Here is a 17,988-nt window from a genome sequence, read left to right on the forward strand (position 1 = left end):
TCTCGTAATCGGAAAACGTTTGAACGTTTGGATAAAGTATTCCATCGGTTACGAGAATGTGGATTGAAAGTGAAGAAGGAGAAATGTTTTTTATTCAAAATCTCTGTTACCTACTTGGGTCATGTGATTGATAAAAAGCGACTCCATACCCCTGAAGAACGAATTCTATCCATAAAATTCATTCCGATTCCAAAAAATTTAGCTGAGCTCAAATCTTTTTTGGGTATGTTAAACTTTTACTGCAAATTTCTACCCAATATTTCAGATACGCTTAGGCCATGGTACAGTTTATTAAAGAAAAAAACCAAGTGTAGGTATTTGGTCGGAAGAATAGGATATGGCATTCGAAATAGCAAAAAACTGACAGTTGATGCATCTCTATTTGCTATCGGTTCAACAATCAGTCACACTTATAGTAATAATAAGAAGACACCTATGGCATTTGCTTCGCGGTTGCTGAATTGAAATATTCACAGATAGAGAAAGCAGCAATATTTTTCAGATTGAAAAAGTTATTTCAATATTTATTCGGAAAACAATTCCTTCTTTTCACGGCTCACAATGACAATATTTGGCGATAAGAAGGGACTTCCAATGTTTGCTGCAAACCGCCTGCAAAGTTGGGCATATATTTTATCTAGTTTTGATTATGAGATAAGATATGTGAAATCTATGAATAACACAGCAGATTTTTTATCAAAGCTCCCTATAAAAGGTGAAAAACAAGATGATATTTTTTCAAATGTTTCCTATCTGAAGTATTTGGAAGAATCAGATTATAAATGAATTAGAAGTGTATCAGACAAAGTACAAAAGTCGATCCTATTTCAAGTGTAATATTTTTTATGTGCAAAACGATTGTTCTTCGAAAGAACTTTTTCAGATTCATTAAGAAAAAATGAGATTTCAATCAAGCATGACTGTTTAATGTGGGGATATTGACTGAGTGTACCAATTGAATACAGGAAGAGTATTTTGAAAGAACTCCATAGTTCATACATGTGACACTTGTAAACATGGAAATAATCCACGAAAATCCATTCTAATCACCTGGGATTGACCGGAGGAACCCTGGACTAGAATCCATGCCGATTTTTCCGGTCCAGTTTTTGGTAAACATTTTTTGGTTGTACAAGATGCCACATCAAACTGGATTGAATTTTTTTAAGTGAGTAGTACTACGGCTACCACTACAATAAAAATTCTTAGGGAACTGTTTGCAAGATTTGGTTTACCCTGCCAACTTTGTATGGACTATGCCACAACATTTTTGTCTGGATTTATTGTTGCCATCAATTTCAAATACGATCAGCAGGAATCAAAACTTGCAAATAAGTAAATTTAAAGGATAAAAAAGGAAAAGCTTCGAGGCAAATGATGAAGACACACATTATTCTGTGGATGAGTTTTTACCTAACTTTGGTATATCTTCTACAGATAGCTTCTGATAATTGAGGAAACATTACTGATATAACTTATTTCAGAAAATATAATGCATAGCTAACGAAGATTGACTTATGGAATTTCCTCTGCATACATTGAAAACTCGTTACCTCATATTTCACAACTTGAATATTTGATTTAACTGTCAAAGTGAATCAACTCATTCTTGTTACGTATGGGCTTGGTTTTTTTTATATGCAACGTTCTTGTCGTGATGCATTGTCCATCCTGTGCCAACTGAAAGCAACATTTTTTGATTCTACGCAGCAAACTAACTCCGGACATTGAAGAAATATAAAGTTCCGTTTGAAAGATGGCGTCGTTGTTCGACAGTAGCTCACCTTTATTCCAAATTACTATTTTAGATAAATATAAAATCAAAAATTGACCTGTTTTGGGTTTTTTCAATAATAGTGTTTGTTTAGCTCTCAATAAATGTATGCCTTACTTCATCAACACACAGTATAATTTACTTTCAATAATTTCATTAACTTAATTTTTGTTAATTTGATTGCTATTATATGTTATCAATATCATCGATGTTCCAAAGGAAGCCATTTCGTTCCCATTTTGGATGCATCAATTTCTATTTTAGTGGCACACATTTCGAGCAAATCGAAGCAAATCGGTTTGGGAGATATATTCCTATATAATTTTGTTTTGTCCCTGAATAAAATTATATTGAGCAGCTGGAAATCCAAACAGTAGAATATATGATATAGGTATATATTATAGTAGATATATGATATATGATATATATATATATATATATATATATATATATATATATATATATATATATATATATATGTTAACTCGAAGATTCTCACGGAGGATAAAGTATGATGAGCTGTTTTCTCGGGTTTCGCTCCGTGTTCTGTGTATTTTCTCCCCATAAGGATTATTTTCACAACGTTTCGGCAAAGTCTCATTTGCCATCTTCTGGTGATGTCTGGTTTTTTCAACTAGACTGATTAATTCGAACTCTGTGTCTCAATTTATAGGGATGGATGTTTCCCTCTACCTGCGTTGCTGCCACTACCTGTGTTTGCTCGACTACCTGTTTTGGTCTTATTACCTGAGCTGCCTCTCCTGTCTCTGTTATTGTACCTGTATTGTCATGTACCGAGTTTTGCCTCTGAAGTTGAGCAGTCTGATTGCTTGTGCGAAGTGATAAAACGGATCTCCATGTTGATGGTAATCTTTTTACCATCATGTTGATGGTAATCTTTTTACCATCAACATGGAGATCCGTTTTATCACTTCGCACAAGCAATCAGACTGCTCAACTTCAGAGGCAAAACTCGGTACATGACAATACAGGTACAATAAAAGAGACAGGAGAGGCAGCTCAGGTAATAAGACCAAAACAGGTAGTCGAGCTACCCGACTACCCCCGATGGTCCACACCCCAAAACTTTGAAATGACAGATATTTTTCAATATTTTTCAACAAATTAAGGTTACTTGGACAATTTTATGAATAAAAGTACTCGTGTGGAAAGTCGATCGGAGCAACGAGTCTTGATAAAAATGTAGTTTCACTCGACGACATCAAACCCGCTCGTCCACCATTATTTGAAATGAATAATTATCAAAGCAGAAATAATAATAATGAGTAGAACTACATTTTTATCAAGACTCGTTGCTCCGATCGTCTTTCCACACGAGTACTTTTATTCACAAAATTGTCCAAGTAACCTTATTTTATTGAAAAATATTGAAAAATATCTGTCATTTCAAAGTTTTGGGGTGTGGACCATCGGGGGTAGTCCGTTCCTGACTTTGTAGCAAAACAACTGACTCCTGCATGAAAGCTCATCGAAGGAATTCATTTGTTTAGTCAATTACCAAAATTTGGATGATTTTGAATATTCACTTGAAAAGTTATCAAAGAAAAACATTTTTCATTTTGTAACTTCGAGGGCCCGTTACTTGGTAACGAAGGATTTTAGGAAAAAAAGTTATATGAAGTACTGGTGATATTTTGACCCCATCTATACATTCCCGAGAGGAAAAGAGGAAGTCCAGGGACACCCTGTATACGCACCCTGTTATACGCATAACTAAAGAATATATTCAGAAACACACGAAAACTATAAAACTGAAATCCAACAAAATAAGAAGAACGTGGATAACACCAGATATTTTGAAAATGTCAAATGAAAAAAAAGATATATAATGAATTACGGACAAATCCTGGCAATACTACACTGAAAAAGAGGTACAATATTCTCAAGAATAACCTCAGTCGAAAAATCAGAACTTAAAAAAAATTGCACGAATGAAATTATTTCCAGAAGTCCTAATACCTCTAGCGGATTATGGAATGCGATTAACGAAATCTGTCCAAAACCAAATTCCAAAACAAAAATAGAATCTATAGAGGTTAATGACACAATCCTAAATTCTAAACATGAATTTGCAAATCAATTCAACATATATTATAGTGAACTGGGACAAAAATATGCGTCAAAAATAACGGCACCAACAAATTGTTCGGAAAATATCGACAATCTAGGTAATAGCAAAGACTACAGAATACTATAAGACGTGTCACTCGCTCATTTTTCGACATCTGAGAAATCTCGCCGCCCGCTAGCGACAGCGGGTAATTACCAGCCGAGGTAGTACAGTGTGTCGCTTGAAGTTACCAGTTCTCGTCGGCACACGAGATATAAAGGTTGTCCGTATTGTTTGGTATTGTCAAAGACTACAGAATCGGTAAACTTTGGTATTGTGATTGTGTTGTGTTCGTTCGGAGTTCGAAATATTTATTTTGTGAAAATGTCGACGTATTGCTCAGTGGATGGTTGTCTGAGTACGGTGGGAAGCCCAGGTATTTCGTTTTTCCGCTGCCCAAAGTACAGTGAAAGGTATGCATTCAATATATTCACCATTCATTTTTATTTTACCTATCTATACCTTTTATGGTTTTGTTGTATAAAATTATTCATAACAAAATATACCGCATTTGCCAATCCAAACTCATTTCAATCTTTTTTCAAAATGTTCAGTTTATCGATTGATATACTTGAATTTTTTTTTAGGTGTCAACGTTGGAAAAATGTATTAGGCTTCATTGGGAATCATAGATATGCTAATCTTACCCCAGAGCAGAGTCACAATAGAATTAAAATTTGCAGCTTACATTTTAGAGCCGATGATATTGTGAATTCTCGTATTCATAGCTATGCTGTTCCTTCATTGCGTCTGCCTCAAGATGGTTCTCAGAAAGGTTGGTTCAGTGAAGTTTATAGATTCAAATGATGAAAAAATCTTATTCCACTTTTTAACATATGAAATTTACAATATCAATTTTGTTATTTAAACCTTCCAGATGATGATGCCATTGCCGATTGATGCTCAGGTTCAAACGGATCAATTAGGATCACGAGGTGAAATATCTTTTCGTTATATCATATACTTACCTGATCTATTTTTATATGCTTCGGAAACAAAAACGATGACAAGAAAACAATTATTGAAAGTACGCACATCTTTCTTTCAGATGAATGCAGCCAAACATCTGCTAAACTCTCTTCGGGAACTCCAAGAAAAGTGGCATTACGAAAAAAAATTGTATCATTAGAGAAAACAGTAGCTTCAACATCGAAAAGAGCACTGGACGAAACCGGAATTACTCTGGATGATGTTTTCAAGTTTCTGGATCGAAAATATCCTGAGCAATATTGTAAGCTCTTGAAAGCACAGCTTTCTTTGATAAATAAAGCACCAAAAGGGTCCAGGTATAGTGACGAATTCAAACAGTTTGCATTGACTGTTTATTTTCTTGGTCCGAAAGCGTACAAAAAATTTTCAACAATTTGTAGATTACCGTCAAAAAGTACACTTCATCGTTTCACGAAAAATTGGATTGTTGAACCAGGCTTCAACGATTTTATTTTTCGTGTTATTGAATTCAGGATTGGACTCATGAAGGAGAAAGAAAGAGATTGTATTTTATGCCTAGACGAAATATCTTTGAAATCTCATCTTTATTATGATATTTCCAGAGACAAAATAGTAACATATATATAACAAAATATAAACATATAACATTATATAATTGTATTATTTTTGTTAATAAAACATGTTTTTCTGAACGTATGTTTATCATTTCATCAGTAAATCACTCTGATCTGTTTCTTAGATCATTTATTCATGAGTTTATCTATCATGTTTCTAGAAGTTAATCGACAAACAACTACTTTCGTATCTTTGTTTATCTGTCTGATACAACCGAGCAAGCGAAGTTTCAACTTCGGAACGTCCCCTGTAGATATCGCGAATAGGAACTGCCCTCGTATAACTGTCATGCGGCCGGCGGCTTCCGGACATCGTCTGTCGGCGATATGATTTATGGAAATCGCAAAAAATGCAATCCTGAGCCGTACCGACAAACGAATTCCTTGGAGTGAACCAACTTATAGTATTCGGTAAACTTTGGTAATAGCATATTCTTGAAACCTATGAGTGAAGGAGAAGTAATGGACGTGATAAGTAATTTGAAAACAAAGAAATCGGCTGGATGGGATTCTATTAGATCTGAAACGGTAAATGAGCTAAAAAATGTCATTACTGCTCCTCTGACATTCGTAATAAACACGTGTTTACAGCAAGGTAAATTTCCAAATGACTTGAAGATAGAAATCATCAAGCCCTTATACAAGAATGGAAATAGGGCAAAAACGAAAATTACCGGCCAGTCTCTTTGTTGTCGGTGTTTTCTAAAATATTTGAGAAAATCGAGAAGACACAAATGTATGCATTTTTTGAAAAATTCAGAGTTGTCTCCAACAACCAGTTTGGATTTAGGGAAGGTCGAAGTACAGAGGATGCGATATATACTTTAACCACTGATATCTATAAGGCCATGGACAAGAGAAATCCATTAATTTGCGTTTTTGTAGATCTATCAAAGGCCTTCGATACAGTGTGTCACAAACCCCTTCTCCAAAAACTTCAATTCTATGGGATAAGAGGACCCGCATACCAACTAATGGAAATATATCTGTCAGAACGAAAACACGTTATAGAAATTGATGGAATAGTGAGTTCCCCAAGGGCAGTTTCTTATGGAGTTCCACAGGGAACGGTTCTTGGACCTCTATTATTCACTCTTTACATGAACAGTCTCATGACATATAGATCTACAGGTAAAATCATTAGTTTTGCTGATGATATGGCAATACTTTATGAGGACAAAACTTGGGCAGATATGAAAAATAAAGCCTAACAAGACCTACGTGGTATATGTGACTGGTTCAAATTCAACAAATGATGAATGATGAAACATCATTCACTTCATATTCCAACTATTTACCAGAATTAGGTCTCTCGATGGTGAGCAATATAACACACATTTTAGAAAGAGATAGGTCGAAGTACTTAGGAATAAGTATAGACAGGCATTCGAGATGGGGCCTTCACGTTAATCATGGTAAAAATAAGCTAAGGGGATCGCTCATCAAATTTAGGTATCTCGCTGACTTTTTGAGTACAGAGAACTTGAAAACATTATATCTCGCACTAATACACTCCCAGTTATCATATGGAATATTAGGATGGGGTGGCGTAGCTCCATGTAATCTGCATAATTTAAACTTTATGCAAAAGTGGATTCTTCTTCAACTGTATTCATTCACTTCATCATAACCGCAAACATTAAAAAAAAATATTTTAAATTGTATTCCTCTATAATTTTGAATTGTATTTTTGTATCGATTTGTAAACTCAATAAATGTCACGCACAAGCTCTATGAGCTTCAGTGACTTCTCATGTTTATTTCTGTGCTTGTTATATGTTCATCTTTCATCTTTTTATAAATTTTTTTGAATGAACATTGTTATTATTATTATTATCATTATTATTATCTATTGATGATTTCTCTCGATGCAGAAAAACGATAAAAGAGTTGAAGACTATGCAACTTTTTCTTTCCTTCTTCTGGAAAAAATCTCGGTAAATATTCGTTTTGGGGCACCCGGCGATTTTGAAAAAATTTTTGAGTCTACTTCCGTATTTTGATGCGTACATTACGAATCCGAAAGAAAAAAGCGGCGCTCTCCGTTACTTACAAAGTTACGGCCCTTCTGAGTTCAGAAATGACCAACTTTTCAGCCTTCTTTTTCACTAGATAAACTATTTAAAAACACAAGCATTTATTCACTAGGTCACCTTTACAGCTTATTCCTCCTTAATTGACACTTTTCACTTCAACAATCAACATTTTTCCAATAAAAATGTTAAAAAATATACGGAGCTGCTTTTTGGTTATATATCTATATTTTACGTTTTTAAAGTTAATGGCATAATTGATACGACTGATGCGAGCATTTGTTATTAAATTAAGTTTTTCATAGGAAAAATGTTGATTGTTGAATTGAAAAGTGTCAATTAAGGAGGAATAAGGTGTAAAGGTAACCTAGTGAATAAATGCTTGTGTTTTTAAATAGTTTATCTTGTGAAAAAGAAAGCTGAAATGTTGCTCTTTTCTGAACTCAGAAAGGCTGTTACTTTGTAAATAACCGAGAGCGCCGTTTTTTTCTTTCGGATTCGTAGTCTACGCTACAAGTTTTTTTTCAAAATCGCTGGGTGCCCTCAAAACGAATATTTACCAAAATCTCATCAAACTCAATCAATCAGAATACGTGCAATCCCGAAAATTGAGATAAAACTTCTTGGGACTTCATCTAATTATCAAACACCCAAATCATTTGCTAAGCAAAAATTTAAAAAATAATGGATTTGCTCACATTTCAAGCGATTAAACCCAATGCATTCGGGAATATAACACTCGATAATTCCACGTCATATCGAAACTCAAGTTTTCAAAATCGGGCTAAATAATTAGGTGTGGAAAGTTATTTTCTTGTTGAATACATTCGAATTGAAAATAGGCGACTGATAATAAATTAATTTGACAATGACAAATATACTCACAGCAAATGAAATAGTTATTACTAGAACCAAAATTGTCGATAGTTTCATCGTGGCAGTTCGAAGATGAAACCTCAATGAGATCAAAAATCATCAAGCTGACTTTTATACTCAGCAGGATAATCATCAAGTACCTAAGTTCAACACATTTCATTCGATTTCATAATTCCATATTCAAGATTACGATAATGAAATTTTCCTTTGGTTTTCGTAATGAATTTGCGAAGAATTTCACATGAATAATTGTCATGAATATGTTATACCAGACCATGTGGCCTGCTAGACCAGTTTTGTCCTTAAACAACGCCTATGATTTTCTGGTCACTCGTTTCCCTGTATTAAGATTATTGTTATGTCAATAAATAGGATAATATATGTTATACCTAATCACTGATCAAACAAATAACAAGTCAAATAAAGTACAATACTGTCATCTTCACTTTATGAGTCCCTCCACATTGTAAACCCATTTAATTCGAAATATTGTACATTTTATTGGTAGCGGGTGCTTGCGCACTTACCGGATTTTTAACGGTCAAACAATCAGTTGCTTTGTTGTCGTAATTAGCACGCACTACCAAAACGAAGTTAATGCGTAGTAACTACAATTTCACCGAGCATTCGAGACTGGAATGGTCGGTAAAAAACCGGTGAGTATGCGGAGTGTATTTAGTCACGTACGCCACTAGTTCCCGGTACTGCCAGCGATACAGTGACAGTGGACGGCTGCTTACCGGTATTTTACCGGCGACAATCACCGGTTGTCGTGTGTGCCACGTCCCATTCCCACATGTGGTTCACTATTGGAATTTGGACGACCGATTTTGGACGGCCGACTTTGTACCGGTCGTCCAAATTCCAATAGTGAACCACATGTGGGAACGGGACCTGGCACACACGCCGACCAGTGATCGTCGCCGGTGAAATACCGGTGGGCAGCCGTCCACTGCCACTGTATCGCCGGCAGAACCAGGAAGTAGTGGCGTACATGACTAAATACACTCTTGCATACTCACCGGTTTTTTACCGACCATTCCAGTCTCGAATGCTCGGTGAAATTATAGTTACTACGCATTAACTTCGTTTTGGTAGTGCGTGCTAATTATGACAACAAAGCTACTGATTGTTTGACCGATAAAAATCCGGTGAGTGTGCAAGCATCCACTACCAATAAAATATCGGCCGATTTTATACTGGCCGTCCAAACTCGGTGTGTGTGCAACTAGCGTAACGCTAGTTGTTGGCTGTATCGATTGTACAATATTTCCACCCAATGTCGATGATGCTGAACATCCCGAACATATTTATGTTAATCGCAAAGGCTACCGCTCCATTAATGTTTAACTGGTAAGTCTACTTCTACGTTAGTGATTGCATATTCTGTTATGCCTTCTTTTAAATTAATTTAGCAAAAAAGTAAAGACAACTATACTTCAATACATTGATGGATGTAGCCGTTACTACGGGGTAAGAAATCATATTGAAGAAAAGAGAATTGAAACTTTCTATGTTTTTTACCACTTTTATTTGTAACTAACGTTACTGCAGTTCCATCCTATAAGGACATTTCCAAACTTAACATTGAAAGTTTCAATTCCCTTTTCTTAACTATAATTTTGTTTTTCAGATATGCAACAGTAAACTGAAAATTATCAATGTCAATGCACGATACCCAGGAAGCACACATGATGCATTCATTTGGGCCAATTCCAATATCTTGGAGTTGTTTACAAATCTTTCTGCTTTAGGTCATACAAACTGCTATTTGTTAGGTAGGTAGGTTGGTTAGGTAGGTATTAAATATATCTGTAATGAATTAATAGGTACATAGATACTGGTTATCCACTGAGGACATGGCTCTTAACACCCCTTGAAAATGAACCACCTGAAGGTACACCAGAGCATAATTGTGAAAAACTCCACAAACAAACCAGCAGTATGAAAGATTTAATGGGGTATTGAAAATGAGATTCAGATGTTTATTTAAGCATAGAGCTTTGCATTATAAACCAGCCGTGGTATGCAGGATAATAAACTCGTGTGTTGTACTTCACGATATGTGTATAGAGTATAACATCCCAATGCCTGAGAATGACAATGAAGATATACAAAATATTGACTTTGGAATTATTCTCAATGGAAATCCTGCAAACCATGAAAATAATGATGGGCACAATCCAGTGAGGCGCATTAATCCCCAGCTAGCTGCAGGAAGGAGAGCCAGGCAGCGTCTAATAGATAACTATTTTCGAAATGATTAGAGAAATTTTGCACATTATCAGAATGAATATATTGTTATATTATACTGGTTAATCATCAAACAATGGAATCGTTACATATTCATATGAAATACGTATAAACTAATAATTCATGAAGTTTTATTTGAACCATAAAGATTATTTCTCAGTAACCTTCTTGTGGATTTTAAAATTTTCAAAACAGTATTGAGAAACTTGAATTTTTTTCTGAATTCCACGAAAAACTGTTGTATGAAAATATTGGTTTTACCAGTACATAATTTTCATCAATAAAATATCTTGTTTGGGCATAATTTTTTTTTCAAAATTTGAATTTACAGGAAAATACAAACAAATATATTTGCAAACAACTTGTATTCAAGATATAGCCTCAACTAAATCTCTTAAATAGTTTATACTATCTTCCATTGCAGCTGCTGTTCTTTCCGTGGCAGCAGCAGCTGTTTCTCTAGCAGCGTCAGACTTTTCTTTAGCAGCGACAGACTTTTTTTATACCGCAGCTAATGTTTCAATCATCATAATTTTTTCCTCATAATATTTTTCTTTAATACAATTTTTTCGGTCAAGGGAAACCTTTTAATTAGCTGCTGCCTCAGATGCGTATATCAACACGAGGAAACTTTTTTCGAACACAACTTTTAGGTGTTTTAGGTGTGATGAATATTCACATCATCAATTCGATTTTCTTGGTTGCCTTGTATCAAATGGAATAAGATCGTCTTTTCCAATTGTATCGAATGTAAAAGCTGTGCAGGATTCTTCAACATTCAAATTACCTTCTATCAATACAGGTTTAATTGTTTCAAGAACCTCTCTCTCAAATTCATTTTTCAGATCCTGCACAGCAGGTCCACCACCAGTTCCACTTTGGTATCTGTTGAAGTGACCCTGTTTCACTTTCGTTTTCGACCTTATATCATGCCATGTCTGAACATATCTGAAATTGTTAACTATCTACTGACCAACTATGATATAATTCAAACCTTTCTCCAGGATTTCCAATCTTTATTTGTGCCATCCCCACAGCTATTGAGGAACACTGCTAGCTCCTGCCACAAAATTTGAGCATCTTCCTGTGTAAACTCATTATAAAACTTTCCACTTATGAGACGCAGATTTTTTTTAAGAATTCCAAAAGCAGTTGTTTTTGTTCTGATGAGGCATTACTTTGTCTATGATTCTGGTTGACGTTCATCATGAATACTATCGAATATTTGAACACCTAATTAATGTTTTAACAAAATATTAAAATGTTCATTAACATATAATCGTAGACTATAACTCGCCGAAAACACTTAATTTGACAAAACATTCAACATAAATGCGCTGTTGCCAAGAATAATTTATCGTGCGAATGATTACGTTACTTACACTTTGCGAAGGGTGGTCAAGAATAGCATTTTCATTAAGTCTCCGTAAATAGACCCTTCGCAGTGTTGCGAACGATCGTATTTGCGAAAGATCTCAAGAATAGCGTCCCCGATCACCGGTCGGCGTGTGTGCCAGGTCCCGTACCCACATGTAGTTTACTATTGGAATTTGGACGACCGGTATAAAATCAACCTTCCAAAATCGGTGTGTGTGCATTCAGCGTAATGTAGCGCAGAAAGTTGAAATAAAACATCAAACACGTGTGCAAGTCTACTGTACAGACTTGAAACGGGCAGCAGACCAATTACTGGGTGCTATTATTTTCACGTACAAAGAACATTCTCCCACCGTCAACCAAAGATCGAGCAGTAATGTTTTCTGTATGGATGAGTCAACAAACTAGAAAATCCTAGAAGAGCAAAAAAATTAAGTACCTGGAATCAACCCAAAATAAATCTAACTGAATGCAGCAAAGCCCTGAAAAAATTCAATGGTAGTGGAGGAGGCAATGCGAGTAGATCGAACACACCAGACTAAACATCAAAGTCTATAAAATACTCTCCAAAGAACCTCGACTCTCAATAAATAATCTAGATACAAATACCCCGGAGAGACTATAAGAGAGCTTCACCGTGAATTTGGGCAATGAATCCATATTACGTATTCCGCGCTATACTGCCGTTTTTTTTTTCTTCCGACATAATTTTGTCTTCAAAAATGCTGAAGTGATGACACCACTCACAATACTCACCACCGCACGTACAGCACTTTACCTAGCTAGTCGCTATCTAAATCCACTTATTATCGTAATATCGTCGAATTACATTATTGGCTGGATGGGGTGCGCTCTTTTATTTGAGGCAGCGGGCGGGCCTAGTACTTTCGAGAAAGGAGACTAGAAACTTCTCGCTTTCCATTGAAGCTTATCGCCATCTATTGTCACTCACAAACCACAAGAGGAGACTAAATCCTCTGTCGGTAACAAATAAGAGAGATGGGTATCCGCGGCTAAGCTAAACAGTGGAGACGGGAGTGGGTTAAACAACTTAGCAAATTTCAAATAGATCTTAATGGGCGCCAGGTAAATTTAATCCTCTAGATACCCTAAGTAACTCACAATATCAATAACTTACCAATTAATATTGGAAATAAAAGATAAAGATCCCCAATATGATTTATTCAGTAATCCCAACTTACATGGATTAACCAACAACGCTTCTAAGACAACAATGCAATATTCACACTACTACGCGATGTTCAAATGTCAATACAAGAGCGCGGTGTATATACCACGAATTCAATCAGCCATAAATTACGGTAGTAACGACGCTCAAAAGAAACTACAATACGTCAAGTAAAACTACCACGAAAATTGAGTAGGTGAAATCGTAAATACTAGTATCGGAAGGTAAGACAAACTCGTTTGCGTCGCGTGAGCTCAGGCGTAGGCGCATCGGTGTCAATCAGCAATCGTGAAAGGAAGAATATACCTCAATTTCCGTTTCACAAATATCTATATCAATCAGGTATCAATAAACAAACTCTTAATCAATAAACGATAAACAAACACTATATCAAACAGGTATCAATAAACAGAAAGGCAAACAATCATTTAAATAACTCAGTATAGCACAAATATTCAAATAAATCAATTATAACTTGCGTGCTCCTTTTGGGCCACCCGGTATATGGTGTTAGGCTACCTCGTAGTTCGACGGAGATGGATCACCCTGTAGCACCGGTGGATCACCCTGTAGTACGTTGGAGATGGATCACCCTGTAGCACCACCAAGATAGATCACCCTGTAGGGCACGACAAGCTGGACCAGTAATGGATCACCAAATAAGACCCAAGAAGAAAATAGGAAAAAAAACCCTAACAGGAAGAGAAAAAAAAGAAAACAGGAAAACAGGAAAACAAGAAAACCGGAAAACAGGAAAAAAAAATCCCTGGCCAAGGGGTTTTCTATACGTTTCTTCGTGTGCGGTGCTCTGCACGGAAGTCCTACTGGGACTTGATGAGTGACTGAGGGCCTTCTGTTTCTTATGAATCTAATTTCGGAAATCCTTCCACCTGGCACGAGTTCGGTAACCACCACAAATCCTCAAAAGAGCTTAAGTTTCAGACTGCAAATATCCACACCAAAATGACCAATCAGTCTTCCACTATACAATCCTGACTTGTAGAAATAATCCCCGTGAAGGATGGCACAAATACAACCAAATATATCCTACAATCAGTCTGATGGTACGCTTTGAACTCCCAATCAAGCTCATCGAAGGCCAACTTCCGAATACTAAGAGACTGCCACATCTGACAGCTAACCAGTTGTTGCCACAGTGCGTCCAATCTACACTACAAGCACCAAGGTGGCGCTGTGCACAACATCATAAATCTATCAATTCCTCCACAGCCACTTGAGACATCATCAACAAGTCCATGACCCATCAAAACTCCTTCTCAAAGCAATGCAACCCTAAAACAACCCTTGACAACTTGAGTAGCCGATCAATCCCTCACCCGTGAACAACTGTAGAACTAGTTCGGTGTAGTTCGTCGGAACGACACTACGAAAGTTCGGCAGATGTCAACCAACAGCTGTCTCTTAACCTTGTTTACGAATGTTTACAAAATATTGTTCTAACCTATTTTCAACTATTTACCAATCCTTATTCATGCGATGGAATAGAAACATATAAGGTAAGTCGCCACATCCTTCCCTTTCAGTACGAATATTTGAACATTCATATTATGCAGAATATTTACCGAAAATATCAAACAGTATTCAGAAACCAGAGCTAACTAATATTGTTTTTCAGGCGATATGGCTCTAATATGTCAGTAAACCTTCTGGAAGTGATGAATAACAATCTATGCAAGAAATATTCTCGGAAAGGTATAGAGAATGAGGCAGGCAACGGCTGAAAAATGATAGGCGAAGTAAACTGAGAAACAAACAATAACAACTATTTCAACCTAGCGAGGAATTTTCGGATCTCCAACGTCGATTGGCAATAGCAGAATGCGTAAGTACTGGTCAAAGCAGTTAGTCAGGGAGCATACATTTATTCCTGTACATTTCAGGTATGGTTTTCTATGGAACGGAAGATTCCCATTACTATGATGTTAAATGAATAAAATCAACTTGTAACTGAATTACATTGTTAATATCCTTTGAATAAAAATCTTAAAAGGTAAGGTAGTGTTTTGAAAGGTCACATAGGAGCAGTATTGATCTAGTGCTAAATTGAAACGTAACACTATCATACAATTTGATTACTATCGGACAGGAAATACTTACTGTCTAGTCTCCTAGATGGCGTTACACGAGGAAACGCGCGTTAGGCATAAAGGAGCGGTAAAGTTTGTGTTAAAAGCAAAAATCATTTTTAAATTAGCCATCGCCAACTAAACCGCTTTAACGCCCCACGATCTTCTCAGTGTTTTTTACTGCCCCCTATAAGCCTCCAGCGCCCACAATGGGGCGTTATCACCCACTTCGAGAAAGAGTGGTCTATATAAAACGTAAAGAGCGCTGGGAAAATATATCCGAAAGCACAAAGGGGTAAACTTTTATGAAGGAACCATCCAAGATAGAGCTGAAGGAAGAATTGTTTCGAAAAGGCAAGGTTTGGCTAATAGTTATAGGACTACTCGCTGGATACAGTCCATTAAGAGGAAGGATATCTGAAGAGAAAGAAGATGTACAACGGAGACCTTAGATGCAGGCAACGCAGCAAAAGGGCAGAGACAGTCCGTCGTATTTTAAGCAAATGTGGATTATTCAAAGAAAAATAAGACATACATTCAACAGAGGACATGTACACACCAGTAGAGTAACTAAGATTGATGAAATGAGTGTCATGAAAAATATAGGGGGAAATGCATTTATCCCATGAGGCTGCATTGTTTTGCAAAGACTTGGAAGAAATGAACACGTCAGATAGTAGTAGTAGTAGTAGAAAAAAGGAAATAGTTGAAACGGGATATTTTTGAAGATATCCGTTTTTGGAATGAAACTTTTTGAGAAAGAAAGTTTTTGGCTTTCTACTACTCCATCTGATACAAAAAAATGGGGATGAGAGAATCTTCCAAAGAAAGAAAGGAAGTAATCAATTTGAAAATAAGTAACTCTATACATGGATGTGTAGATCATGCAAAGAAGTAACTTTCAGACACAAACTGAGAGAAAGTCCTCCTGAAACAGCTACTTTCATATAAACATTGAATTACACAAAAGAAAAAAATTCTTTCGAAACAAATACTTCTATATAAACACTGAATTATACAGAAGATACTTTTCTCTACTCAGTTTGTATATCAAACATTTGTTGAGGAATAAGAATCAGATATCATTCACATGAGTTCTACTTTGAATGAATGGTAATAAATTGTACTCACATGAAACACTGTCACCCTCATTGGTATACACCAATGTTTCGCCTTAAGACACTTGCCCTAAAGCTCTTCAGTACCAAACTGGATAACATTATAGAAAATACACACACTTCATTCATGAATTACGATTTTGAATGTCACGGATCAAGCTTGATCTGCTTATGTCATCGATGACATCGTAATGACATTCATTCACCTATTTGATTTAATCCCAGCCATGAGGAATCTTATTTGAATTGAAAGGGTTATATTTTTAGGAGTGATTGATTTTGGGAAAGAAAGTTTTTGGCTTTTTACTCTGATACAAAAAAAGGGGATGAGAGATGGAAGTAATCAATTTGAAAATAAGTAACTCTATACATGGATGTGTAGATCATGCAAAGAAGTAACTTCCATATAGAAGTATTTGTTTCGAAAGAATTTTTTTCTTTCGTGTAATTCGATGTTTATATGAAAGTAGCTGTTTCAGGAGGACTTTCTTTCAGTTTTTGTCTGAAAGTTACTTCTTTGCATGATCTACACATCCATGTATAGAGTTACTTATTTTCAAATTGATTACTTCCTTCTTTTCTTTGGAAGATTCCCTCATCCCCTTTTTTTGTATCAGATGGAGTAGTAGAAAGCCAAAAACTTTCTTTCCCAAAAATCAATCACTCCTAAAAATATAACCCTTTCAATTCGAAACCTCTTAACTTTCTACTTATCTATCATAAAATATAGGGTATTTTATTAAGTGCTTCCTGTTTTTAGATTTGAATAAAAAAAAAAATTGTGTGAGATATCATCGATTTCTTCAATTCATTTCAAAATCCTATTGATGCCATTATGTGTGGAGTATAACATCATTCAAATGTCCGCCGCGGCTTCTCTGGGTGATCGCATAAATCAGGCCGAATTTGACCGATGACATAGATTATATTGTCTTTGAGGACTGCCTAGGTTTGTGGCTTATTCGCATATAAGTGCGACTTAAGAAAACTCCACAAGAAAAAATCCAACGCGGTCAAATTACACGACTTCGGTGGCCAGTTCACATCACATCCACGTGAGATGACCATGTCCTCAAATCGCTCATGCAAAACATCCGACGTGGCATGTGGCGTCGTCCTGTTGAGATCACATGTCGTTGCTGTCCATATCATCCAATTCAGACCAAAAGAAGTGGGTCACCATCGACATATAGTGCTCGCCGTTGACAGTGATGGTCTGGCCAACGTCGTTCGCAAAGAAATATAGACCGATGATGCAGCCAGCCCAAAATCCACACCAAACAGTAACTTTTTTGGGATGCTTTGGACGCTTTTGCATCTCACGTGGATTGGTAGTGTCCCAACTTCGACAATGTTGTTTGTTAACGTACCCATTCATACAGAAATGGGCCTTATCGATGGAGATGATTTTTCGATGAATATTAGGATCAGGTGTCAACTGGTTCAGAACCCATTCAGCGAGCACACATCGTTGTCCATGGTCGTTTACCTTCAGTTCCAAGGTCGGTTGAATTTTGTACGGGTGCGGCCACAAGTCAGGACGGAAAATTTCCCAAGTTGTGTTCTGTGAAAGACCGAGTTCTTG

At 36.3% G+C, this 17,988-nt stretch overlaps 1 protein-coding gene and 2 long non-coding RNA genes across 4 annotated transcripts in view; 2 read left to right on the plus strand and 1 right to left on the minus strand.

The window, feature by feature from the left end:
• Window positions 1–17,988, minus strand: part of LOC111507261 (juvenile hormone esterase) — a 196,206-nt gene that overhangs the window by 132,074 nt on the left and 46,144 nt on the right. The window contains exon 1 of one of the 2 annotated variants that reach the window (XM_074182933.1): window positions 8,389–8,525. The exons of the other annotated variant lie outside the window; for it this stretch is intronic. Within the exon in view, the coding sequence (XP_074039034.1) occupies window positions 8,389–8,436 (48 nt within the window). The 5' untranslated portion in view covers window positions 8,437–8,525. Of the gene's footprint in view, window positions 1–8,388; window positions 8,526–17,988 lie in introns of those variants that run through there. 2 annotated transcript variants of the gene reach the window in all.
• Window positions 733–11,663, plus strand: LOC111516736 (uncharacterized). Its single transcript, XR_012467354.1, has 3 exons — window positions 733–1,168; window positions 10,013–10,157; window positions 10,209–11,663. It is a non-coding gene; the product is annotated as an uncharacterized lncRNA (long non-coding RNA).
• LOC141485698 (uncharacterized) lies at window positions 3,611–6,579 on the plus strand. Its single transcript, XR_012467356.1, has 3 exons — window positions 3,611–4,680; window positions 4,783–4,840; window positions 4,954–6,579. It is a non-coding gene; the product is annotated as an uncharacterized lncRNA (long non-coding RNA).

The sequence above is a fragment of the Leptinotarsa decemlineata genome, unplaced genomic scaffold (assembly GCF_025532065.1).
Source record: "Leptinotarsa decemlineata unplaced genomic scaffold, Ldec_3_MD MMD2_P_RNA_scaffold_2, whole genome shotgun sequence".
In the NCBI taxonomy this organism is placed as follows: Eukaryota; Metazoa; Arthropoda; class Insecta; order Coleoptera; family Chrysomelidae; genus Leptinotarsa; species Leptinotarsa decemlineata.